Source organism: Sitophilus oryzae, unplaced genomic scaffold (genome assembly GCF_002938485.1).
Source record: "Sitophilus oryzae breed Bouriz unplaced genomic scaffold, Soryzae_2.0 scaffold_937_pilon_pilon, whole genome shotgun sequence".
NCBI lineage: Eukaryota > Metazoa > Arthropoda > Insecta > Coleoptera > Curculionidae > Sitophilus > Sitophilus oryzae.
The window spans coordinates 582,360-607,622 of record NW_022147569.1 but is presented as its reverse complement, the minus strand read 5'-3'; the positions used below and the strand labels follow the sequence as shown (position 1 = coordinate 607,622).

Below are 25,263 nucleotides of genomic sequence, written 5' to 3'. Positions count from 1 at the left end.
TTTTCACATTTTTTTAATACTTATATTGTAACTAATAATATCTCGACAATGATTAAAACTGTACGATCTGTAAACGGTACTTTTATTAGCACCCAGCATGGTTTGATATAAAGCCATTCAACTAGTATTTATTATGTAGGGATTTAGACAAATAAAACTAGGAAAATATACAGTATAAATGTTACTTTACCATAACCAGAAATAATAGATAATTAGATAATTTTTTAAATAATTTTGTGTATATTTTGTTCATGAGACGCAATACCGTGCATTATAAGCCGATATTTTTTTCCATTTGGTAGGCCGCTAGTTAGTCACTGTTTTTCACATTTTTTTAATACCTATATTGTAATTAATAATATCAGACAATGATTAAAACTAAATATTCTTGTGCAACCTTTGAGGAATACCTGTTTTCATATCAGTTTTTCCATGTTTACTTATTTTTCTGAAGCCACCACAACGTTTGACCTTGATGTTTCGTGCTATTTTACAAAATAGTACGATAAATATAAGCCTGTACTATTTCCAGAAATGTTTTGCGAAATGTTTCACGAAATATTTCCAGAAATATTTCGTAAAACATTTCCGGGATAGTGTAGAGGCTGTTTTAGTAAGTTTTAGATAGTAGTTTTAAATTAATCCAATAATATAAAATATAAAAAAAGTTGCACTGTCAAAAAGTCTGGCAATGCAGTTCTTGCGGTACAAAAAACAAAAAGTTGTGAGATCACGTGTATGAAAGTTAGATATTTTATTTAGATAGTGGCTATGGAAGCACTCAACAACTTTGTTCTAAATTGTTATCTAATCAATTACCTATAAACATTTATAGTGACAGTATCAATATTAGACATCTTTATTTCCATAATAGGTACTTATAATTACTTGGCCATTGCAGGACGACATATTATGCTTCTTATTAAAATATTTTTTTCTTAAGTGAGCTGTTTAGATTTACTTAGTAATGGAAATAGATCACTCTTTTAATTATGATCTTTCAAATAATAAAGCTTACAATATTCATATTACCTGAATTATCTTTGTCAATAATCCTGAATATAGCTTCCAGACTGCTTTTGTTTCTATACAGGGTCTCAACAACAGTACTGGCACCTTGAACAGACTAAAATGACTTTATTAGTTATGTACTCATCTCATCAGTAATATTTTATACAATATGTTCCGGATTGTCCCTACAAGAGAAAAAAAACTTTTTTATTATTCAGTTTTTTAGAAAAATGCATTCTACATAAAAGTTTTCGCTTGCTCTAAAGTGGTTAATCCAATTTATAATTTTCCAAATTCCCATACCGTTTTAGAGAAAAATACAAATGTATGAACATATAGTTGTATTTTTTACCAAGTCCCAAAAATGTTATGTTGTGCTTTTTTTAACATAATAGAACGGCGAAAAATATGATGTTAATAAAAATTAATAATAACCATCTATTAAAGAATGAAATCCTAAAAATTACATTACAACTTTATTCTAGGATTCAACGCTTGATATAGTCTAAAGATTAAATTATATTTTAATATTTTTTTTATTTGACTCTAAAACAGTCAGGGAATTTGAAAATTATAAACTGGATTTACCATTTTAGAGCAAGCAAAATTTTTCTCAAAGACTTAATAATAAGAAAGTGTTTCCTCATGTAAAGACAATCCGGGAGATACTGTAGAATAGTTTCTGTATTTATAGACGTTGTAAATAAAAAACATATTATATTTCCCTTCTAAAAAGTGAAAGGTTCTTGCAGTATCAATATTTAATATTTAAAATAAAAATATATCTTGCCATATAACGAGGTGTTTGGTTTCCCCATGACGAAAAACAAACATAACTTTTTGTTATTTTCAGTTTTTCATTATTTCTGAAAGCTGAAGATTTTACAAAATACCAGTTATACAGGGTGGCGCAATTCATTCACCTCGATTGATTATACGAAAATGAAAAGATATAGGAACATATTTTTTTGGGTATAAGTATAGAGGCAATGTGCAAATTTTAAAATTATTTTCAAATATACATGGCGTGTCAGATCTAAGATCCATAACAAAGTTATATTTTTTCTTATGGAACACCCGGTACTTTATTTCATTTTTGCATTCTTGGTCATAAAATAAGGCATTTATTATAAAGGAATAATATGTCTAAAAGCTTTGGTTTTTCAGATATTTAAAGATATTTAAATATGCATGCTATAATAAAAAAGTTTGTCAGTACCCTGTACATTACTTTTCAGATTTAATTCTTGTGCTGATTTTGAAGCCAGAGAAATAAACTTTACTAAACAAAATTATTGCTACCTTAAATGTATACAGTGGTATCAAAAATTACTGGTCTATCTTAAATATTTATTTTTAATTTATAATTATTTAATAGTTCTGGCACACCCTGTACATTTCAAAATAATTTTAAATTATGCACATTGCCTTCCCACATATACCCATGAAATATTTTGTTTCTACATCTTTCCGTTTTCGTATAAGCAACCGAGGCGAATGAGGTGCGCCACCCTGTCTGTATAGCAAAAAATATTTTTATTTTAACTATTAATAAAAATCCCATAAGTATTATAAAAAGAAACTTACGTTGAGCCGTGCACTTTTAATATCGAAAGTAGTTTGGTATTGCACCATTTTTGTTTCGGGATGGATGGTCACCAGCTTTTCTTTTAAGAGTCTCCACGGAATTTGCAATCCGGTGCATCTTTCCAGCGTCAAGCACCACTGAGTTACCGAAATAAGACCTATAAAAAGGAGAATAAAGCACAGAATAAATAACAATATTTTATTGCTTCAAGTTTGTTTTAAAATAATTTAATGCGGGGTAGATTTTTTAAAAGAAAGCCTCGATAAAAACGGATAATTAAAACTGGGGTTTAATGGTAGAATTTTAAATATCTTTATTTGAAGAAGTTGTTTATTTTTTATTTTTCATAAGCATAATAATAATGCTCATATACCTATTTAGATAAATATTCTTAATAAATTAATAGTATTGATACAAAAATTTAAATTTTATTGTAATAAACTAAACTCCCCAGCATAAAATTCTGCCACCCTAAAACTTGATGTTTCATAGCTTTTGATTCGTAATCCGATTTTTATGATTATAGTATTAGTTCGTTGATTTTTTTGGCATTATTTTTTATTATTTTAATGGCTAATATATTTCCGTTAGATGGGTTTATACCGGGGCAAATGAAAACTTCGGTTTTTGCAATAAATTTAAAAAAATAGGACGGGTATTTTGGAAAAAAAACTTTCAAACTTTCCTGTAATCTTAGATGTATAACCTAATCTAACCTAACGTAACACTTCATTTTTTGAATTATCTATTATCTCTATTCTTTTATGAGCTACATCTTTTTAAATAAGGTAAATAAAGTTACAGATAATGGCATCTTTTAATTTGGCAACCGCTTTTCTCATATTGCAAATACTCATAAATCCGTTTTCGCCTATGTCGCTTTAATTATTTATACATAAAACTTTCTGCCTGCGAAGTATTTTTCCGAGACGTTCGTTTTAAAACAACATATCTCCAATACAAAAAGAGATAATGTGTAATAAACTGCTCACAAAAGATGAGGCTACAATGTGATTTAATTTAGCAATAGCTACTACCGCTGCTGCACTCTACATGGTGTTACAAAGTTCGGGAAAAACCTTCGTCTTATTGTTGTGCCCCGTTGATTAATTTGAAAAGACACTTTGAAATCCCTGACTTACGGTTATAAATAGTTTGGATACTGTGAAGGGAAATTTGAAACAATAAGTTTACGAGTTGGCCTGTAATTTTTAATCGGTCGACTATTTAGTTGCAAAAGTGAAAACAATACATACTTATAAAGCCGATCGGCCGACTAGTTGATTGCATGTGAGCGCGGCTCCATAAGGATATATTGGTTACGAATACGCAACTAAATAGACGGCCGATTAAAAATTGCCTGTCAGCGCATAGCCTAAGGCTACGGCAATGCAATTAAATATTGGGCGGATCTCCATAAGAATGTATTGTTTCCACTTCTGCAACTAAATAGTCGGCCAACTAAAAATTACATGTCAGTGCGTACCCTAATTATCTTTAAAAAACTCACAAGAGAACGGCAGAAAAATGCATGCTTCATTAAGAAATATGTAGTAATTACTTTTACTGAAATATGCGATAATTGTTTTGAGTAGTGTATTTGACTAATAAACGGACTACCATCAGTTATTATAGCTTCAACTTCAAGAAACGGTTGCTATTGATTTTATAGAAGATGAAAAAAATTAACATATGGCTGAAATGTGGAATACTTACGTAAAAATAAAATATAAGATAAAGTAGAAGTAGATCTCGATAAAAGAAACATTCTCTTTACCATTTTTCAAGTAAGTCCAAAAAAAAACAAATAACAAAGTTATTTTACTTTGAAAATTTCGAAAAAAAAATATTTTTTACATTAAATTTGAGAACCATTGGATCTTTTTTGTGTTTTCTTTCTTGTAAATTTAATCTACTACCTCGGTTGCCATATTATCAAGAAATTATGCTTCTTAAAAACTAAACAAATTTCCTTTTCTATTCTATTTTAAAAACAGATCCCTACTTTACCGGTATTTTCAGGGTCAAGTTTTGCAAATTCATTTTCTATTATCGACCGGTTATTCAATATTTGTGCTTGTAGCTCCTTGGTGGCTCCAGACTCCACCAATCCCATTCTTTGGTAGAAATTTAACTTCTTCCTTCCTGCATTGGCCATGTACTGGACGAAATGAGGTTCAAGCTTCAATCCAACTAATTTGACGTATGCCCCATTATTGGAACCAACTTCATAGTAATTCGACGCGGAAAATATTGTGATTATCTGAAAAGGATTTCTCATTTATATAAAATAATATTTTAATATTAATAAACAACAACTAAGAAAACTAATAGTACGAGAGCTAGCAACGTCGGGAAAACAAGTATTTTAAGACGTCTGGCTCTTTGATATATCTTTTATTATGCTCTCTGGAACAACATGCCTAGTCTGGCTGCCTAGTCTGGCTGCCGATACCCGTTGCGTTCAGTACTGCGCATCCAAAGAAGATCCTCTATTTTTTACTTAGCGCTTTAAATTCTAGTATTGAATAAATATCGAACAAGTCTCCATTAGCTCGGCGCGTAGAGCTTTCGCCTACAAAGCGAAGGTCAGTGGTTCGATACCGGCTGGGGGTGCAACTTTTTTATTTTTTTTTTCGTTTATATTCTGATAGTAAAGTATTAAATATTTGCTTTTTTATCACCAGAACGGATGGCGCTTATGGGTTTATGATCCGTAGTGTATATAAGTAGAATTTGATACTTTGATTTGTTTTGAAGGATTATGGTGGTAATTAATTATTAGACAGGTTTAAGAGGGCCTGGCTGTCGCGCCGGTAGGTTGCGTTCACTACTGCGCATCACATGTATACAGGGTGTCCCATTTTTATGCGTTTTTTGGGATTTCTCGTTTATAATTTCATTTTAAATATTTAAACATAATATATAAAAATTATCATTTTAATGCTTTTTAATTTTTATTTATTAATTAAGGTAATTTCTGCCTGTCTTTCTTCAAAATATTTTTTTCAGTTGTTGTTTATTATTTTAATAATAATTTTAATAATACTTTTTTTAACAGATTGTTATCTAAAAGCTACACAAGTTTATCTTAAGTTCAGTTTGTTAAGATAACGATGGAAAACAAAATTATCTGGTTAAATTAAATTAAATAGAATAATAATACTTTTTAAATAAGATTGATTAATGTTAATGTGTAGAAAATGCGCAAATCTAGAGGTAGAATATTTAGTTACGTAAAAAACTAGCAAAGAAATGTGAAAAAAAACGCATCATTGTATCTCCATTCATAAACGAGAAATCCCAGATATCCCAAATCCCAAAAAACGCACGAAAATGAGACACCCTGTACCCATGTGATACGCAGTAGTGAACGCAACCTACCGGCGCGGCAGCCAGACCATCCTAAACCTATCTAATAATTAATTACCACAATATCCTTCAAAACAAATGAAAGTATCAAATTCTACTTATATACACTACGGATCATAAACCCATAAACGCTGTCCGTTCTGGTGATAAAAAAAGCAAATATTTAATACTTTACTATCAGAATATAAACGCAAAAAAATAAAAAAGTTGCATCCCCAGCCAGTATCGAACCACTGATCTTCGCTTCATAGGCGAAAGCTCTACGCGCCGAGCTAATGGAGACTTGCTCGATTTTCATTCAATACTAGAATTTAAAGCGCTAAGTAAAAAATAGATGATCTTTGGATGCGCAGTAGTGAACGCAACGTGTATCGGCAGCCAGACGGCCTGCACCCTGTTCCAGAGAGCATAATAAAAGATATATCAAAGAGCCAGACGCAGGGCCATGTAAGTGAAATATTGAAAATGGTTCCAGCAAAAGTTTCCCAATTATGACGGGTGATGGCGCTGATCGTCAAAATTTTTGACAGGGATTTTGCTTACCGACAATACGACGTGAGCTACGACCGGACCAGGACCAATCAGAATGATCAGTCTTTCTTGGTCATTTGCCGCGGAAGTGTGTGTTAATTTCTGTTGTGATAAGTGTGGTTGTGTTTGCAGTTTGATTTTTCGGTTTTGATATTATGTTAAAATTAATTTTGAAGTATTGCATCACCTGTTTTTATGTAATAGTACTTTTTTAGTTCTATGATCTGATATGTTATGATTTGTTAATGTTTGTTTAACAATGTTATACCAAAGAGGTTATACTTAATATATCAATTTGCATAGCCTAACTTTTTTATCAATAAACTTTGTAGATTTTCAGATTATTTAATTCCTTTTGTTTCCGTTTGTCATTTTATTTTTAAGACATATTATGTGATTGTTTCAGATAATATGTTTTAAAAATAAAATTGCAAATAGCGAATAAAAATAAAATAAAAAAGTGTATTTTACAATTCCCCCGGCCCCGCACCCCTTTGGCTAACCTGTAAATGTCAACTATGTCGAGAGATGGCGTTACGAAAATGGAACCGATTTATTACAAGGAACTTGGGCTTCTTTTTCGTTAGTATATTCTATGGCCAGACGTCTTAAAATACTTTCTCGAAAACGTTGCTAGCTCTTAGACTATAATACCAAACTAAATATCAATTAGTATATTTTTAAACAACCTAATTTTTTGATTTCGTTTTATCATTTATTTAAATATCTCAGAACATAGAATACACCCTTACAGAATAATCAATCAATTCAATAAATTTAGATGTCATTGGGAAAAAATAAATATTTCAAAGATATATACAGGGTGTTTTAAAAAACATGTGCCATCTCTCGTGGGGAGATTCTTCAGGTAAAAAAATATTTTTCATATCAACATAAGTCCGATTCTGCTTTGTTTCATAACTGCAGAGTGTTAAATTCTTAATATTTTTTTGATTTAATATAATTTAGATAATTTAATTTTCGATTTAATAAGTACTTTTAGCGTTTCGAATGAAATTTTGAGGGCAAAAGTTACTATAAATGCGACATATTTTAAAGTCAAAAAAGTGTTGACATATTCACCAGGGACGTGCATATGGGTTATCACTGGAATATTTTTCCAAAAAAGCATGTACGCCACTTAATTTGCCTTGATCCAAGTCTAATAGCAACCTTTAAAAACATTAATATCATTAACTTGCGACAGATTTAAATAAGTAAAAAATGAAATATGAAAAAAGTTTCTATAAATATGGATATGGAAATGCATAGTTTTAGAATTACAGGATGTTAAACCTTTTTAACATTATATATAATATAATTTTCTTAAATACCATTATTTTTTTATTTCAAATTGCTGCAGGTTTGACTAATAGTAATAATAACTAATAGTAATAATATTTAATAATAAATTATGTAAAATATATAATCTATTAATTTTATTTTTATTTTAATTTTATGAATTGTGATTACAGTTGAGGGTTGGAACCTTTGGTGTTACACAGCAAAATAAAACACTAAATAACCACAATACAACAAAACACTTTTACTTTTACACTAAATGGTTTTACACCAAACCAAACCAAACCATGTTAGCATCATCAGCAGATGATTATAAACTCAAACTCAGTTTATAATCATCTGCTGATGATGCTAACATGGTTAGCGAAACGCGCGTCCAGTGTAAAAGTAAAAGCCTCGAGTAAAAGTGTTTTGGTGTATTGTGGTGATTTAGTGATGAATTGTGATTAATAAAATTGCGTTTATCTCATCAAGGAAGCTGAATTCGACGAAATATCAAGAGATAACTTATAATTGGCATTAAACCGCCTAAACTATTTTGATTTCCAATCCAAATCAAAAGAAAAAAGTCAGTTGCGCACATGTTTTTTTATGAAAAATATTCCAGTGATAACCCATATGCACGTCCCTGATGAATTTATCGATACTGTTTAACCGTTAAAATATGCAGGACTTATAGTAACTTTTACTCTCAAAATTTCATTCGAAACGCTAAAAGTACTTGGAAGAAAATTATAATAAATCGAAAGATTATTCAGACTGTAACACCATGTATCTACGAAACAAAGCAGAATCGGACCTATGTTGATATTAAAAATAAATCTTATTTTTACGTGAGGAATCTCCCCACGAGAGATGGCAGAGGTCTTTTGGAACACCCTATACAGATCTCTGTCGCTTTTCCTACAAAATGACTAAGACCAGCATGACCAATATCCCCCAAAAAATCAGGTAACGATAGGGTTGCCGGATTGGTATAGCTAAATTCTGTTAGAAATTCAATATTTAAAGATGCATATTTTACATTTTAAAAAGGAACCAATAAATGATCCTTTTGCACTCGGTCGGCGGACCTTATCTTAATTTCTTCTGGGAAAAAGTTTTATGGCCTCTTGGCAATGGCTTTAAGGGTTTCGCCAGATGCGTGTGTTAGAAAGTAGTTAGTTGTTGTCTAGCATTTATAAGAGGAACTGTATCTTTTCACTAGTTTAAAATAAATTTAAGTTTTACTCTATTTTCTCGTGTTTAATTCTAATCACTACCCCTGCAACTCTTGTTTTTTTTTCAACAAATTCCTGAAGGACAAAAAAACCTATCCCCACTTGCGGGTGTGTGGAAACTGTCAAATTAAAACAAATTACAGTCAAAACATGTTTTACTGACACAAACACAAACAACAAGTAAATTGTAATAGATATAAACGAACAAAGCTAAATCTATTTTTTTACATTGCGAACTTCTCGGTGAACTTTATAACATTTGATTTTATAATTTGATTGACGCTTCCCGGAATAGTATAATAATTTTCCGGGATCTGGGACAACCTACCAAAATCCGGGACTTTCCTGGAAATCCCGGACAGCTGGCAACCCTGGGCAAATGTGGGTTTAGATTCTTTTGTATCATCATTATTTTCAGCTTATTCAACCATTTCTAATTATGGTGTACCCTCCCTCACATATTTAGATACTCTCTTTGTAGTTGGGCCCAATGTTGGCTATGCGGGAGCAAGTTATCCCTGCTAATTTTCTAATATCATGGTCCCATCCTGAGTTCGGTCTTCCTCTAGGTCTCTTAATTCCTCGTGTATCATGCCGTAATTTTTGTGGTCCTTCTTGCCAGGTGTCCTGCCCATTGGCATTTGAGGGATTTGATTTTGTGGATGATATCTATTACCTGGGTCTTTTTTCGTATCCACTCTATTCTTTTACAGTCTTTTTTTGTTATTCACAGCGTATTTAGTTCTATTGAGCGTTGTGCGACCTGCAGTTTCCGTATAACGTCCCTTTTATGTATGCAGGTTTTACATGCATATGTAATGACTGGTATTAAACATTGGTCGAATGTTTTCTTCTTTAGCCCACGGCCACACAGAAAGCGTTTTTAGCGTTTTGCGTTTTTTGCGTCTCAAGCGCTTTTTGCGATTTTACCGTTTTAAGCGCTTTTTTCGAGTTGTGTCCATTAAAAACACGCAAAAGACGCAGCAGATCTGCAGTTTCTATCAAGATGTCAATTAGTAACGTCGCAAGCTTGTGGATTCCCGGCCCGTCCAACAATCAATCCTGTGAGAAAGAGATAGGCTAGATCGGCGCCGTTAGCGTTGAAGAGACGAGGTTAAAAGATGCTGGGATTGAATTGTGGACGGGCCGGACATTATTCGGAGACAAACACAATCTACTGCTAGTGCCAGTGGTGTGGGTAAAAATAATAACTATTATTTACCATTTATTTTACGAATTTTAGTTTATATGTGTATAGTTTTTTTTATGTTGTAGTTTTGTGGTTAGTACTTGTTATAATTATAATATAATATAATAAATAATTATAATTATGTAATAGAATAGTAAATATTTCTAGTAGCTAATGCAATTTTAGGACATGATTTATGAGACATTTTGGACTGAAACTTCTTTACGCGCGCTGGGAATAAAAATTCAAGGCCGTGATATACGAACTAGTGATATGGCCCTGACACACGAGCTCGTTGTAACAAAACGTGTTAACGGCTTAGAAATACGTAGTCACGCAACGTGTATTTGTGAGCAGTCCACGTGTTTATCAAAAATATTCATATTTTAATACAAATTTTGTAAAAGTGAATCAAATTATTACGTGTAAAAATACATTTGTTACGCGTAAAAAACTATTTTTATTATTTTATGCGAATAAAACTGTTACACGTAAAAAACTATTTTTTACGCGTATAAAACTATTTGTTACTGGTAGAAAACTATTTTTACGCGTATATAATAATTTTTACGTGTAAAAATCTATTTACACTTAAAAACTCTTTTTTTACGCGTCAACAACTTATTGTTTCTGGTAGAAAACCTTTCTTACTCAAAAAAAAATATTTTTTACGTGTAAAAAACTATTTGTTACACGTAAAAAACTAATTTTTATGCGTCAAAAACTTATTGTTTTTGGTAAAAAAACTTTTTTACCCAAAAAAAAAATTTTACGTGTAAAAAACTATTTGTTACACGTAAAAAATTATTTTTTTTACCGTCAAAAACTTAATGTTTCTGGTAAAAAACCTTTGGTTACGCAAAAAAAAATATTTTTTTCGTGTAAAAAACTATTTGTTACACGTAAAAAACTATTTTTTACGCGTGAAAAACTTATTGTTTCTAGTAAAAAACTCTTTTACCCAAGAATAATATTTTTTACGTGTAAAAAAACTATTTGTTACATGTAAAAAACTATTTTTTACGCGTGAAAAACTATACGTTTCTGTTAAAAAAACTTTTTTACGCAGAAAAAAACACTTTTTACACATAAAAAAACTAATTTTTACGCGTGAGAAAATATTCTTTTAATTTATTACTTTTTCAACATTTCAAACTCCACATTTTCAAACATTTCCTTCAAATTTTTGAATTTAATAGAATCTTCCTAAACAGTAGATGTTCTTTATAAAAATATTTTTAGATAATACCACAGATAACACATAATCCAGATGGCTCCTTACGTGTTAAAAATTGTCACCCTAATTTCACTCCAATTTGGAAAAATATTGGAGTGACATTTGAATAATCTGAAATTTTTAGATTTCTTTTCTCACTTTTTTGGGAGGTTTTGCTTCTCTTGCACAGATGTCGTTTGCACTTCAGTTGCGTGGTTGCCAAACGTTATATCGAAATATATTTCATTTCATTATGAATATAAAAAATTAAAGGTATACCAAATTAAAAATTATGTAATTTATAAACACGAAATAGATATGTTAAATTAATACATAAATATTTAACTTAATACGTTTATTATTATCTTATTATCTATTAATTTATCGTCCCACGTCATTTACCAGTTGCCTAATTACGAAAAGTTTCATATGACATTAACCTCAAAAATGATCTTTGAAAACAAACAACAACAAACAGAGCAACAAATGAACAAATAACTACATAATGACTGATAATGATAAGTGATAAAAATAACTTTAATGATATGAAGGCTGATGAAGGTAATTATAAACATTATTTTGAGTTTGTTTAATAAAATATAGGATACTATATATAACTAAGCAAAATCAAACAGTTTTAGACAACCAATACAAGATTTAGAACTTGACATCGTGATAAACAAATTGTACATTCAGCAACTCGTTTAAATATTATAGGTAAGTAATATTTTCACAAAACTAAACATTTTAGCATAAAATCACAGATAATATATAGAATATTACCTATGATAAAATGTTAAATACTGATGTATATTCTAATCACATTTAAATTTAAACTCAAAATTTTCATAAAAAGAAAATGATAATTTTTCGTAAATATAAAGTAAATAATATTACATATTTCAGGTTGATTGACGAATACTCTACAGTTGATTAGAGCCCATGATGATGCGAAGATAATTAATATCACCTAACTTCAAGAAACCAGCATAAAGAAGTTTACATTCATAACTCATCTAACCATTATAGGTAATAATTTACAAAATTAGCCATCTTTGATTATAATATTAAGGTACTTAGGTACATTTTTATCTTCTAGATCAGTAATGTCGTCATAATTTAAATGAACTCACAGATAGCAATGGGGCACTGCACCGAAGCAGTATTACAAAATATGTGAAATAAAACTGTAATACAAATTGCTCTATAAAATTTAATAGAAATAAATTTATTTATGAAAATTAAGTTATGAAGTTTTATTTTTCCTAGGAAAAAAATAACATTTATATTTTGATCAATTTAGAACATTACAGTTAAAAAAATATGTGTTAGAATAACATATTTTTAATAAAATTGCAGCTTTTAATTTTTATACTTTTTTGCTTTTATATCAATAAGAACTAACGTAAGGAACAATTCATATTTATACTATGAAAACACATGCATATTTTTTGATGTTTTTAAAACCAGTGAATGATGTTGAAATATACTACACCTATTATTCTTATTAACTAACTTTAATTACAAACTTACACATTATTGTCATTGGAAATAAATTAATTTGGATATTCTATTTGTTTAGAAACTTTTTTACCTATTGTAGTTTTTTTAAAACCTACTTGATTTAAAACAAAAAAATGTCACCTGTTGTGACAAAATAAGGTCTTTTTTACTAGAAAACAATCTAGTGAGCTTTTCTAATAATACTTTATTTGATATACCATATGATCGAAAAAGGCGTCAGCGATGGCTATGAAATGAAGATCGCTGTCATTTTAAATGTAAATTTATATGGGAAATGTCATCGATTGCCATTTCCCAGCCAACTGGACGCCGTTTTTTTTTGATCATACGGTATAATATGTATTCCCATCTGTTAATCTTTTTATTTTAAGGAAGATTTAGGAAGGGTAGCTTAAAACATGTTTGTCGATCAATTATCTTTATATGTCGTTTGTAAAAATATTTTACAGTAGTAGAAAATAAAACTGTTTTTAAGGCGAACAGCTTCTTTGCTAAAATATTTTTTTGGTCCCAATACATAATGATTTACATTTTATTTTTAACTTCAAATAATGAATTTAATGGAAAAATTGCAAGTCATAAAAACGTTCTAAATATACAAATCTAACCATTTTTTCCATACCGTTGCTCCAGTTTTTTGTCAAATTAACGAATATTAGAAATAGTTTATTTCAACCTCTTCAGCTTATTTTAAAAATGTTGACAAATAACAAAGAATACACCCCTTAAAGTTTCGCATTTGTCTTGATATACTCTGTTAAGACAACAGTAAATAACTTGTAATATAACTTCGAAATATAAATTTGAAATTAAAATAATGATTTGTTATAGTGATTTACGTTTTATTAATTTTGATTTTTTTTTCTTAAATTTAATTTAAAAGTGATTTACGTTATTTATTAATTGAAACGTTTAAAATTTGAATATACGTTCAAATTTTTTTTTTACAATAAATTTGTTTATGATAAATAATTTTATAATAAAAATAAGACCGAATTTCCTGGAAAGTTTGCCAAATTTGTACATATGAAAACCTAGCTTTACCACTTATCACAGAAAATCTCTATTCCTTCCCTTATCACAGAATAATACAGGAACGAACCATATGCGACAAGGATAGAATATTTAGATATGTCGTTACTGTTTTTTGTTTTTAACGGATATTTTAAAAGCCGGGTAATATATGGTAATCTGTGATGGTAATATACTATATACCTTTGATTGTCTTTGATTACAACTGTGTGATTAGTGATAATTATTATTAAAATGTCTGGTAATAAGTGTCAATTTTACAATTGTGAGATTTCTCGGAAATCAGGTGTACATGTGTTTAAGTTCACAGTGTTTGACGTTCATGCGTCAAGAGATCCTAATTTATGTACAAAGTGGATAGAAAATTGTGAGTTCATTCATATAGAATTTTTTTGCACATTTTGTATGTAAAAATACGGCGTTAAGTTACCTTAGAAATGGTGATCGATGGCTTTTACCATTTATGATCGAAAAAAAAACGGCGTCAGCGATGGCTATGAAATGAAGATCGCTGTCATTTGATATGTAAAATTATATGGGGAATGTCATCGATCGTCATTTCCAAACCAATCGGACGCCGTTTTTTTTCGATCGTAGGGTATAATTTAACACATTAAGAGTTGTCCATCGTTATATTTCTATATCTATGCAAAGTTTACGATGGATAAATCAAGTAATATTATGTGGATACAAATTATAAATGAATCAGTGAATATAAACTGTTATAAATTATAAGTAGGTAATGCAGTCAGTGAATATACCGTACGATAGAAAAAAAAAGGCATGGGAGTGGGCTTGGAAATGAAGATCGCTGTCGTTTAATAGGTATGTAAAAACTCCCAGGATCCCGGCGGCGCACAGTGCTTCGAACATATGGCTCTAGAGGACAAAAATCCAAAACTTCTCTTTTATTGTAAGCAATTTATTCAAACTAGGTTTATTTGACACAAATGATGAGTACTCTCATTGTACTAAATGATGATGTTCTTAGTCCCACGTTTATGAAAAAAATCTTATAAATAATAATAATGTTGGAGCTGTGTTCCATCTAAGCAAATAATAAGTTATAGTATGAAAACGGTGTAAGTATTAAATAAATTCCTGTGATAAAAAAGAATTGAAATAACACTAGAACATGATTCCTACAATATAAGCCTAATATAAGATAAAAATGTTTTTCTTTAATGAAAAAGAAACATTAATGTTATATTTAATTAAAAAAAAAAAACTTAAGATACTATAAATTTACTTTAGGACAACAAAATGCATAGATCGTAACTACTCTGATTCAGGAGAATCACTGCTGACAGAATCTTCCAAATTTATAGTATCCAAATCACAGGTAGATGAAGTATCCTCATATATAAGATATTTCTGTACATCATTTTCTAATATGTTACTTTTTCGCGTTGTTACTGTTCATTTTGTCGGTATGAGGGGTTCGGATGTTAATAGTTACCTCTTTAATAGACCATATCCATATATTATTTTTTCCTTTTCTTGGGTATGAGATGTTATAATAAATTGAAAGATGGATACTTTTTTTATGCGACGTTCCGCTCCAACATAGTGGACTTTTTCAGGCACAAGTGGTGTCTCATTTGACTGGAAGGTTTATCAATATCTAATAAGAACATATTTTTTGAAATACAAATAATTTTGAGTTCTTGTCCTTATGATCAAGCCAAGTATTAGCCAGATTCGGCATTGCTTATCAATTTTACTCCATCTGAAAAGTATTATAAAATAAAGTTCGTCGCAAGCAGACGCAGGTGAACTATACAGAAATTAAAAGTGTATGAATATGGCAACAAAAATATTCAATAAATACGATATGTTTTGATATGTTTTTTTTAAATGCCTTTTTGAAGTTTGAAAACGTAAAATTTTTATACCCATTTAAGAATCATCTTAAAAAATAAATAAAAACTAAACAATCACGAACTTGTTTAGAAATAAATTTAAAGTACATACCTTGTTTAACAATAGCCATAGTGGCTTTCAATTAAGTACGTACATGTTTAACTCCATAATATATGTACGTATTATACATAACTACTATGAATGTTATTCTTTTCACTGATGAGGTAATGATCGCAAAATTTATTTTTAGTGAAAATATTTGCTAACAAAAACGCTGTTTATGAAAAATAATATACAGGATGGTTGAGCATTGCTATAAGTATAAAATTATATATTCAGATATTAGTAAATTTTAACTTATTTTTTGATTTTTGTCCATGGGACGAAGCACTGTGCGGCGTGTATGTTTATCTCCGAAATCCCGATATTAAATTCCGGGATCCCGAAAATCCCATAAAATTTAAATGTCCAATCTAAAATGATTCGACTTTATACACCTTTCAAAGATCAACAAAACAAAGTAAAATTCATATTTAGTAAGTAAAAAAATGCAGTTTCAGACAATAGTTTGGTTTGGTTTGGTCGAGTTTTGTTAACACTGTCTAGTCTGGGCTTTTTTATTTGATATATGTTAATCAAATAAAAAAGCCCAGAATAGATAAAATCAGGAGCTAACTAATAGAATCATATCAATTCTCTCTGATGTAGGATAAGTTTCTATTTTCGGAAAATTTCTTAGATTTTTTTTTGTTTCAACTGACGAACTGACACAAAATGATAACTAGTTGCTAAAGTTGAACTAATTTGACAGCTATGTTGAAGTAACGTCAGACATATCACAGCCACCCTAGATTTTATCAAATAATACAGATCTATTCACACTAAATCATAGAAATGAAAATATCTAGGAAAATCTTTGTTTGAGGGGTAGGCCGGCAACCTTAATAGTATTTGGAAGTGACATGAATTTCCCATTGAATATCGGAATAATATTCTGGGTGATTCAATTAAACTAAAGGAGTTATATAGGGTGGGTATTAAAGGAGTTATACAGGTTATACCAATGTTCAGCATTAATTTTGCCCTACCCTGTATAACTTTATGGGTCAGGTTTTAATTTGATTTAAAGTGCAATAGAGTAAATTCCAATTTAGGTATTTTTCTTGAAATTTAAAAATTGTTCTTCAAAATCTTAAGTAAGTCTAAAACCTTACATTTCAGTCATATACTTCCCTAATAAAATACACCTTTATTTTTCTCTTAGAATCTAAAAATTAATTAATAAAGGGGGTATTCCGTTACAAAAACGGTTCACCCCGTTAGAGGCCGAATTTCCAAAAATTGTTCCTGAGTGCCAAATTACGTTACATAAGGAACGTCTGCGCAAAATTTCATACTTCCAAAACCGATTTTAATGAATTTTTGTACAAATTTTCATCCCTTAATTCTTATGGGGCGAATGCCTAAAATTCGCTTCTGAGTACTCACTTTCATCACTTGAGGAACCTCTGTGCAAATTTTCATACTTCTAGGACAGATTTTTTTCAGAAAGTTCACCCCTCATTTCACCCCCTTAGAGGGAAAATTTCGAAAAATTGCTTCTTAGTGCTAAATTACCTTATATAAGGAACGTCTGCGAACAATTTTATACTTCTAAAACCGATTTTAACAAATTTTTGTACATATTTTCATCCCTTATTTCTTAAGGGATGAATGCCCAAAATTCGCTTCTGAGTATAACTTTCATCACTTGATGAACCTCTGTGCAAATTTTCATACTTCTAGGACAGATTTTTTTTCAGAACGTTCACCCTTCATTTCACCCCCTTAGAGGGAAAATTTCCTAAAATTGCCTCTTAGTGCTAAATTAAGTTACATAAGGAACGTCTACGCAGAATTTCATACTTCTAAAACCGATTTTGACAAATTTTTATACCAATTTTCATCCCTTATTTCTTAGGGGATGAATGTCCAAAATTCGTTTCTGAGTACTCACTTTCGTCACTTAATTAACAATTTCCAAATTTCAAACTCCTCGGACTAATTTTAAAAAAGTATACAAAATTTCACCCCCAGTTTCACCCCTTAGTAGAAGAATTTCCTAAAATCGCTTTGTATAATCGAACTGTTAAGTTACGCTACTTAAGGCACCTCTGTGCAAAATTTCGTAGTCCTAGGACATGCTTTTTTTTGTATACAAAAGTACCCCCCATATCACCCCCTTAACGAGCGAATTTCCAAAAATTGCCCCTTAGTGTTCAATTACGTCAGTCAAGGAGCACTCGTGAAAAATTTCATACTCTTAAACCAGATTTTAACAAATTTTTATGCAGCTTTTCATCCCTAATTTCACCCCCTTAGCGGTCGAATTTTCAAAAAATCCCTTCTTAGTGCTCATTTACATCACTTAAGGAACCTATGTGCCAAATTTTATTTATTACTATATAGATAACCTTTACCCTTATTTTCAGCTAATGAATATTAAGAGACAAATAATAAAAATAAAATCTAAATTATAAATTTCATGGCTATAAATAGCATATATGGTATGCATCTAGAAATTGTGACTTTCAAACATCCACTGCGACTAGTATTTTCATATCCAATTGTCTAGTATTAAAGTCCGAATATACATTTTCCCTGGGTTTGACCGGGAATTTGCTTATAAATGTGAACAACCGGCTACGTCGCTTCACATCGCGTGGCCGTGGTGTGGCTCCAAATTCGTTCGTTTTAAAAATATTATTAGATTTGGCTATAGGCGCCCTCTGTGTCATTAATAGGGAACTGTCTCATCGAAAACATGCTGTTCCGTAAGCAATGGCCATCTGGATTATGTGTTATCTGTGATAATACCCTAAAATGAAAAAAAAAAAATGCCTACTATTTGATTTATTTTTATTGTATTATTAAATATAACGTCCGCCTATGACGGGGTCTCATCTTAGAAAACGCTAAAGACGCTACAGGAAACAAACTGATTTGTTTTTATTTGCGTTTTTTGCGAGATACGCCGAACGCTACACGCTTTTGGTGTGGCCACTCCTATATAATCCTGTTATTTTGTTTTAGTCGCTAAAGACGCTCCACGCTAAAAACGCGAAAAACGCTTTCTGTCTGGCCGTGGGCTAGATAAAGTGGCATTCTAGATTTGAATATGATTGAGTTTCTTCTATAAATACTCCATGCTACCTTAATTATTCTGTTGATTTATGGTAGTAGGCATTCCGAGCTGTGACTTATCATATGAAGTGTTCAAGGGAAAAACAAGATAAGCGACATTATGCTAATTTTACAGGAGTGTTCCGTTAGGTGTGAATGTGTGAATGTTATCAGGTTCCTTCCGTGTATTCTATATTTTTACTAGGCATATTCCATAGGATTTAGCAACTTATTGCCCTGCAGAGTTAATACATTTTGTAGGGACCAGTTAGACCTATTATAATATTGTAAAATCCTAAAATTAAGAAATTGGCGCTATTCAAGTTTTTTCCCTAGACCCTACATATGTAATAACATATAAAAAATAGGTTTCAACAGTACCTTTCTGCTGACAGAAATTTTATGATTAAAAATTACTTATAAATAAAATCAACTTACTAAATTATTATGTGACATTTCATAGCCATCTGGTTTACATTCATGAGATCTGACTACGAAGGACAGTCTATTCTCTTCCAAAAATTTCTTGGTGACGTCAGGCCCGAAATATGTTCCAGCACCTCGTAGAGTGTTCGGTATACATCCCTTTGTATCTTGAGGGTCAGACCATAATATGTCAAATACCTGTTAGAAACAACAAAACAATGAAATATATTCAATATAGCTAGAAGTAAACTGACAAAATTTTAAGTAGGTATATAGGTTTAAAAAATATACAGGGTTGTTCACCACATACGACACGGAGTATTGTAGCTAAACGATGAGATTTTTACAAATTGTAAGTTTGGGGTTCGTTGAAGGTCTATTAGAGCTACAATTTAAAAATATTTTTACAAGATACAGAGTGTCCCAAATAAATAAAAAATATCAAAGTTGTATTTTTTTAAATGGAACACCCTGTATATTATTACATTTTTAGTTTCTGCGATTAAAATAAAGGTAAATTTGATTAAGGTTTATTATACTTAAACCTTACCGTTTTTAAAATATTTTCAATTTTGTGAAATTGCAGTAAAAATTTTAAAGCTTCATTTCTCCAAGGGTATCAATGTTTTTAATACTAAATATTTAATGAAGTTTATTTATTGATCAGTTATTGTGTTGCAATAATAAAAACTTTACTACCTTATACAGAGTGTCTAAAATTTATTTTAAATAATTATTAGCTTCAAACGGCAATAACTTCTTTAATTTAAATGGAATGCCCCGTATATTTTAGGAGAATCAGATGCACAATTAAATTGTCTATCAAATTGTATTATGCCATTTTTACCTATCCTTCAAGTTTTCGTAGAAAATGCATTTCCTTATAATTTAGACCTCATTTATCAATATATCCATGGAATATTGACATTTTAGATTGTTTTTAAAGCAACAAATGTACAAAATGTACAGACTAGTAATATTATCGTTTTTAGCAAAACGATAATATTACTAGCCCATTTGTATGCAAAAAGAAAACTATTTAAATCTTTATAAAAGAGTATACCATTAATTAAATATAACACCATTATTTCCGCCCATATATTAATTAATTACATACTTAATTGTGTTCGTTAATAAATTATTATAAATAAATGTGGATTTGAGTCAGAAATCAATACCGTATGATCGAAAAAAAACGGCGCCCAGTTGGCTGGGAAATGAACATCAATGACATTTCCCATATAAATTTACATATAAAATGACAGCGATCTTCATTCCATAGCCATCGCTGACGCCGTTTTTTCTCGATCATACGGTATAATAATAAGTTATCAAATTAAAGTCTCTGTTGTTATAAATACGCATTTATTAAAAAATGAAATATCATTTTTAAGGTGTTACTTTTTATCACACTGTCTAATGCCCATACAAAATTCAGTTTTTTAGTATTTGGAGCAATTATTATTAATCAACGCAAACAGTCAGTTAATGTAGTTTGAATACTGAAATCATATTAATTGGTCCTTTTAACAAATATTTAAACAGTTTTTTTATTTTTAATGAAATAAACGAATTATATCGACAATATTAGTATCTGTACTCTTTAAAAATTTGGTACATCTTTAAAAATAATCTAAAATGTCAATAGTCCATGGGTATATTGATAAATAAGTTCTAAATTACAAGAAAATGCATTTTCTACGGAAACTTAAAGAGATAGGTAAAAAATGGTATAATATAATTTGATAGACAATTAAATTGTGCATCTGATTCTCGTAAAATATACAGGGCGTTCCATTTAAATTAAACAAGTTATTGCCGTTTGAAGCTAATAATTATTTAAAATAAATTTTTAGACACTCTGTATAAGGTAGTATTATTTTTATTATTGCAGCATAATAACTGATCAGTAAATAAACTACAGTAAATATTTAGTATTAAAAACTTTGATACCCTTGGAGAAATGAAGCCTTAAAATTTTTACTGCAATTTCACAAAATTGAAAATATTTCAAAAACGGTAAGGTTTAAGTATAATAAATCGTAATCAAATTTACCTTTATTTTAATCGTAGAAACTAAAAATGTAATAATATACAGGGTGTTCCATTTAAAAAAATACAACTTTGATATTTTTTACTTATTTGGGACACTCTGTATCTTGTAAAATTATTTTTAAATTGTAGCTCTAATAGTCCTTCATCGAACCCAAAACTTACAATTTGTAAAAATCTCATCGTTTAGCTACAATACCCCGTGTCGTATGTGGTGAACAACCCTGTATATCTCGTCAAATTAAAGGAGGCCATTGTTAGGGTTTATTGTTGTCAGTATCCTTATTGATATCCACTAATAAAGACCTTAAAAGATTTAAGTTCTTTCTAAAATGACATAAATATTTTAAAATATTTAAGCCTTTTTTTAATGGCTTAAGTCTTTTTCTGTTTCGGAATAAAGAATTAAATCAGAAATCGTTTTGGAAATTATTTTAGTGTTAAGGTTTAAGTTTTGGAGTTTTTATTTTAAAAATTGTATTAATTACTCTTTTATCGGCCGCTTTTATATAGCCAAGGATGCGAGTGTGTTCAGTGAGAAGTTAATTTTTAAGTTTGTGCAATTATATTTCTATTTTTTTTTTCATTGGACTTTCTAAATACTCGTAAAAATTACTAGAAAGTGTTTGGCGTGATAGTTCTAGTATAAAGGTACAAGAATGATCTTTTCATAGGCAATTAAAGCTTTCAGTTGTTCTTTTATTTATATTAAACCACATGGCTTGCTTTCTGGTTAGATTTCCTAAGAATATTGATATTTGTACGGAGTGGCTATATGTATTTTTTATAAAATTTAATTTTTCTGACAGTAAACATTTAATTTAATGATCAAATATGTGCATTTTACAAATTAATTTTTTTAAATTAATGTTCAAATTTGGCTCGTGGACGATAGGTCCTCGACCAAGATAGATAAAGTAGAAGCACCGCGTTTGCAACACAAAAAAGAAGATAAATGGAAGTCGTTGATATGTTTGCAACAGTTTCCATAGTGATTTAGTTATTCACGTATATATGATATAGGGATATAACTAAAAAATGGAGTGCAGCAGACCACAGATGTAGTTATTGCAAAACTTCAACAGAAATAACAAAATACCTTCCTGAGTATGCAGTACTCTGTGAATTCTACTCTTTGAATAAGAAGACTAAGGAAGGAGCATAATGCTATCCATGTATTCATGCATGGTGGGCGGAAAAAGCACCATAAACGCACTCTAAGGATCCTTCACAGTTCTGTTTGACGATTCATTTGACACATTTGAATTTGATTTGAAATTTTGTGGATTTGTCAGTCTTTACGGAGCTTATTTTATGTTATTTATTATTTATTCTACTACTGATAGTTGTATAAAGGTAGTAAATCTAGATGGAAATTATGGCAGCACTTAAATTAACAGTGACACTATCGCGATTTATCGAAAAAGACTCTAAAATAGTTGGTTGTGTAGCGTGCGGTAGATCTCGGCAAAAATTGAGTGAAATAATGGAACAACTTTTCTCTAGTAAGTGACTATATTATACATACGTGTAGTAAACCGTAAAATCATTTATGAAATTCACTTAAATTAACTAAATTATATATTTTTCTTGCATTTTAGCTTTTATTTATTACTTGTCAAAGATTAGATGTCAAAGAATTTAGATACGTTAATTTGACTTACCTGCTTCAGTAGCGTATCGGATGTTTGTGGTAATAAATACTTATTATAACTTATCTATTTTTATTAGAATTGTATATTTTTATAACAAAACTACCAACATTTATTCACAACGTAAAATAAAACAACAAATTATTGAGTCTACCCCACGTCTACCCTACATCATAGTTTTACATTTTTTAAATAAAATTAGAACGACACTGATAAACCGGAATTTAAGTCGGCCATATTTGAGGCCCATCGCGGTTTACCTAAGATTTTTGATATGCTCCTTCCTTAGTCTTCTTATTCAAAGATTCTACTCCTAATCTTTTGTGGCAAAAACTTTAAAATAGACGCCTAAAAGATTATAAATTTAAACTAAATTTAATAAAATCTAAGAATTAAAAGAGAATTTTACTTTTCCTCTAGGGGAGAGCGGGTACAGTTGTAACAGTTTTTAGAAATTTATTTTTCAAAAATAGAATGAGAAATTTCGCGAAGTGTACATATTATCTTTAGATAGCCTAGACATTTATCATCAAAATGCACATAAGAAATCGAAGGTATATTCACCTATGTAGTCTTAAAAAAGGCAACAGTGGTGTGATGACATGTGTTACAATTGTACCCCGCGGTGGTACAGTTGTAACATAGAGGAGGGACAAATGTAACGTGTTTAGTATATTGATTTTTCATCTGAAGCAAATAAAATGTTAGCTCCTAGAATCTGACAAACGTTAAGATATGATTTGGATGCATTCAAATAATAATAATTGCTAGAAAATGAATGCCAACTTTTATTTACAATATGTGAAAAAACTGGTGCAGACAACAATCTTCAAAAGTTATACCTATTCTATAGAATTTTTTCTAAGAATAATTCTAACCTAGTCACAATCGTAGATTTTTCAAACAGCGTTCTAAAAAAAACTAATGCGCCTATAAAAAATACAATATTAAAAACAAGATAATTAAAAACTTTAAAAAAATATCAACTTGCGAATTTCCCTTTTTTCCAAAAATGCTTTTTCTTGTTCGGGGGATAAAATTCGAGTATGTGGATTGTAACCACTTTAGGAGTTTCACCAGCTTGTATTTTTTTTAAATAACGGAAAAGTGTTACATGACAGAGGTCCAAACTTCTAGCAACTTGTCGAAATCCAAGATTTTCGTTCACAACCAAACCCGCAGCTCTTTTTATAAGTTGTTTTGTAGGTCCCTTATCACTATTAATTATTTTTACTTAGGCATGTTAATTAAAAAAATGAGTACATCTAACGAAACAATGGGTAGGTATCATTGTAACATGTTACAAAAGTACCCTTTGCAATTGTTACAATTGTACCGAACTGACAACCCTGCACTTTTATTGAAATTAAAAAACTAGAGCAAAATTTACCTTAAACTGAACCATATCATGTTAAATATACATGCATAGGCTACAAAAGTATATACCTACATTTACTGTAAACTATCAGACATGATAGTTATTTAAAAACTGATAAAATGGCTTAAGTTTTGCTTTTGTTTCGATAAATAGATATAGCTCTATTGTTATGTCACTGCACCATTGCAAAAGTCTCAACTGTCGTCAGATTGTACTGAGTCTGGAACTTGAATAACTGACAAGGTGCCATAATAATGTATTTGAATTTAAAAAAGTTATGGTACCTGTTACATTTGTACCGCGTTACAATTGTACCCGCTCTCCCCTAATAAAAATAACGCTCGACACAAAATCTTTACAAATCCGATACTGGCGTATAAATTACTTAACAGGATTCGTATCCATACAAGCTGCCTCTGGCGAAACATTTATCATTATTAAATGTAAATCCATCAACACCTAGGATAAATAAGAGAGACAACGTTATTAATCATTCGCATAATACGATGCAGGCAGTGCTTGTACGTGCCACTCGAGTAAAAAACTTTTCAAACCTTACGGAAGAATGTATTTGCTACAATCGAATTTATTTTTTGAAACAAACTAATGATAAATTATTACGGAAACTAATAAAATAAAAGCTTTGTGTTTTTTATGGTCATCTTTACTCTAAATGATAATCTTATAACTAATTACATTAGAAAGAGAATTATTAACTGGTGTATGTTGAAGGACTTTCCCTAAA

At 30.1% G+C, this 25,263-nt stretch overlaps 1 protein-coding gene and 1 long non-coding RNA gene across 2 annotated transcripts in view; one reads left to right on the top strand and one right to left on the bottom strand.

Annotated features, from left to right (window-relative positions):
- The window catches only part of LOC115890887 (serine/threonine-protein phosphatase rdgC), a 494,608-nt gene that overhangs the window by 4,986 nt on the left and 464,359 nt on the right, over positions 1–25,263 (bottom strand). Inside the window, exons 12-15 of the mRNA XM_030911238.1 lie at positions 19,449–19,634; positions 4,610–4,862; positions 2,599–2,756; positions 1,033–1,126 (exon numbers count right to left, since the gene is read on the bottom strand). Of these exons, the coding sequence (XP_030767098.1) occupies positions 1,033–1,126; positions 2,599–2,756; positions 4,610–4,862; positions 19,449–19,634 (691 nt within the window). The remainder of the gene's footprint in view (positions 1–1,032; positions 1,127–2,598; positions 2,757–4,609; positions 4,863–19,448; positions 19,635–25,263) is intronic.
- Positions 11,826–13,002, top strand: LOC115890889. The gene is made up of 4 exons (XR_004051723.1): positions 11,826–11,990; positions 12,065–12,146; positions 12,336–12,458; positions 12,529–13,002. It is a non-coding gene; the product is annotated as an uncharacterized LOC115890889 (long non-coding RNA).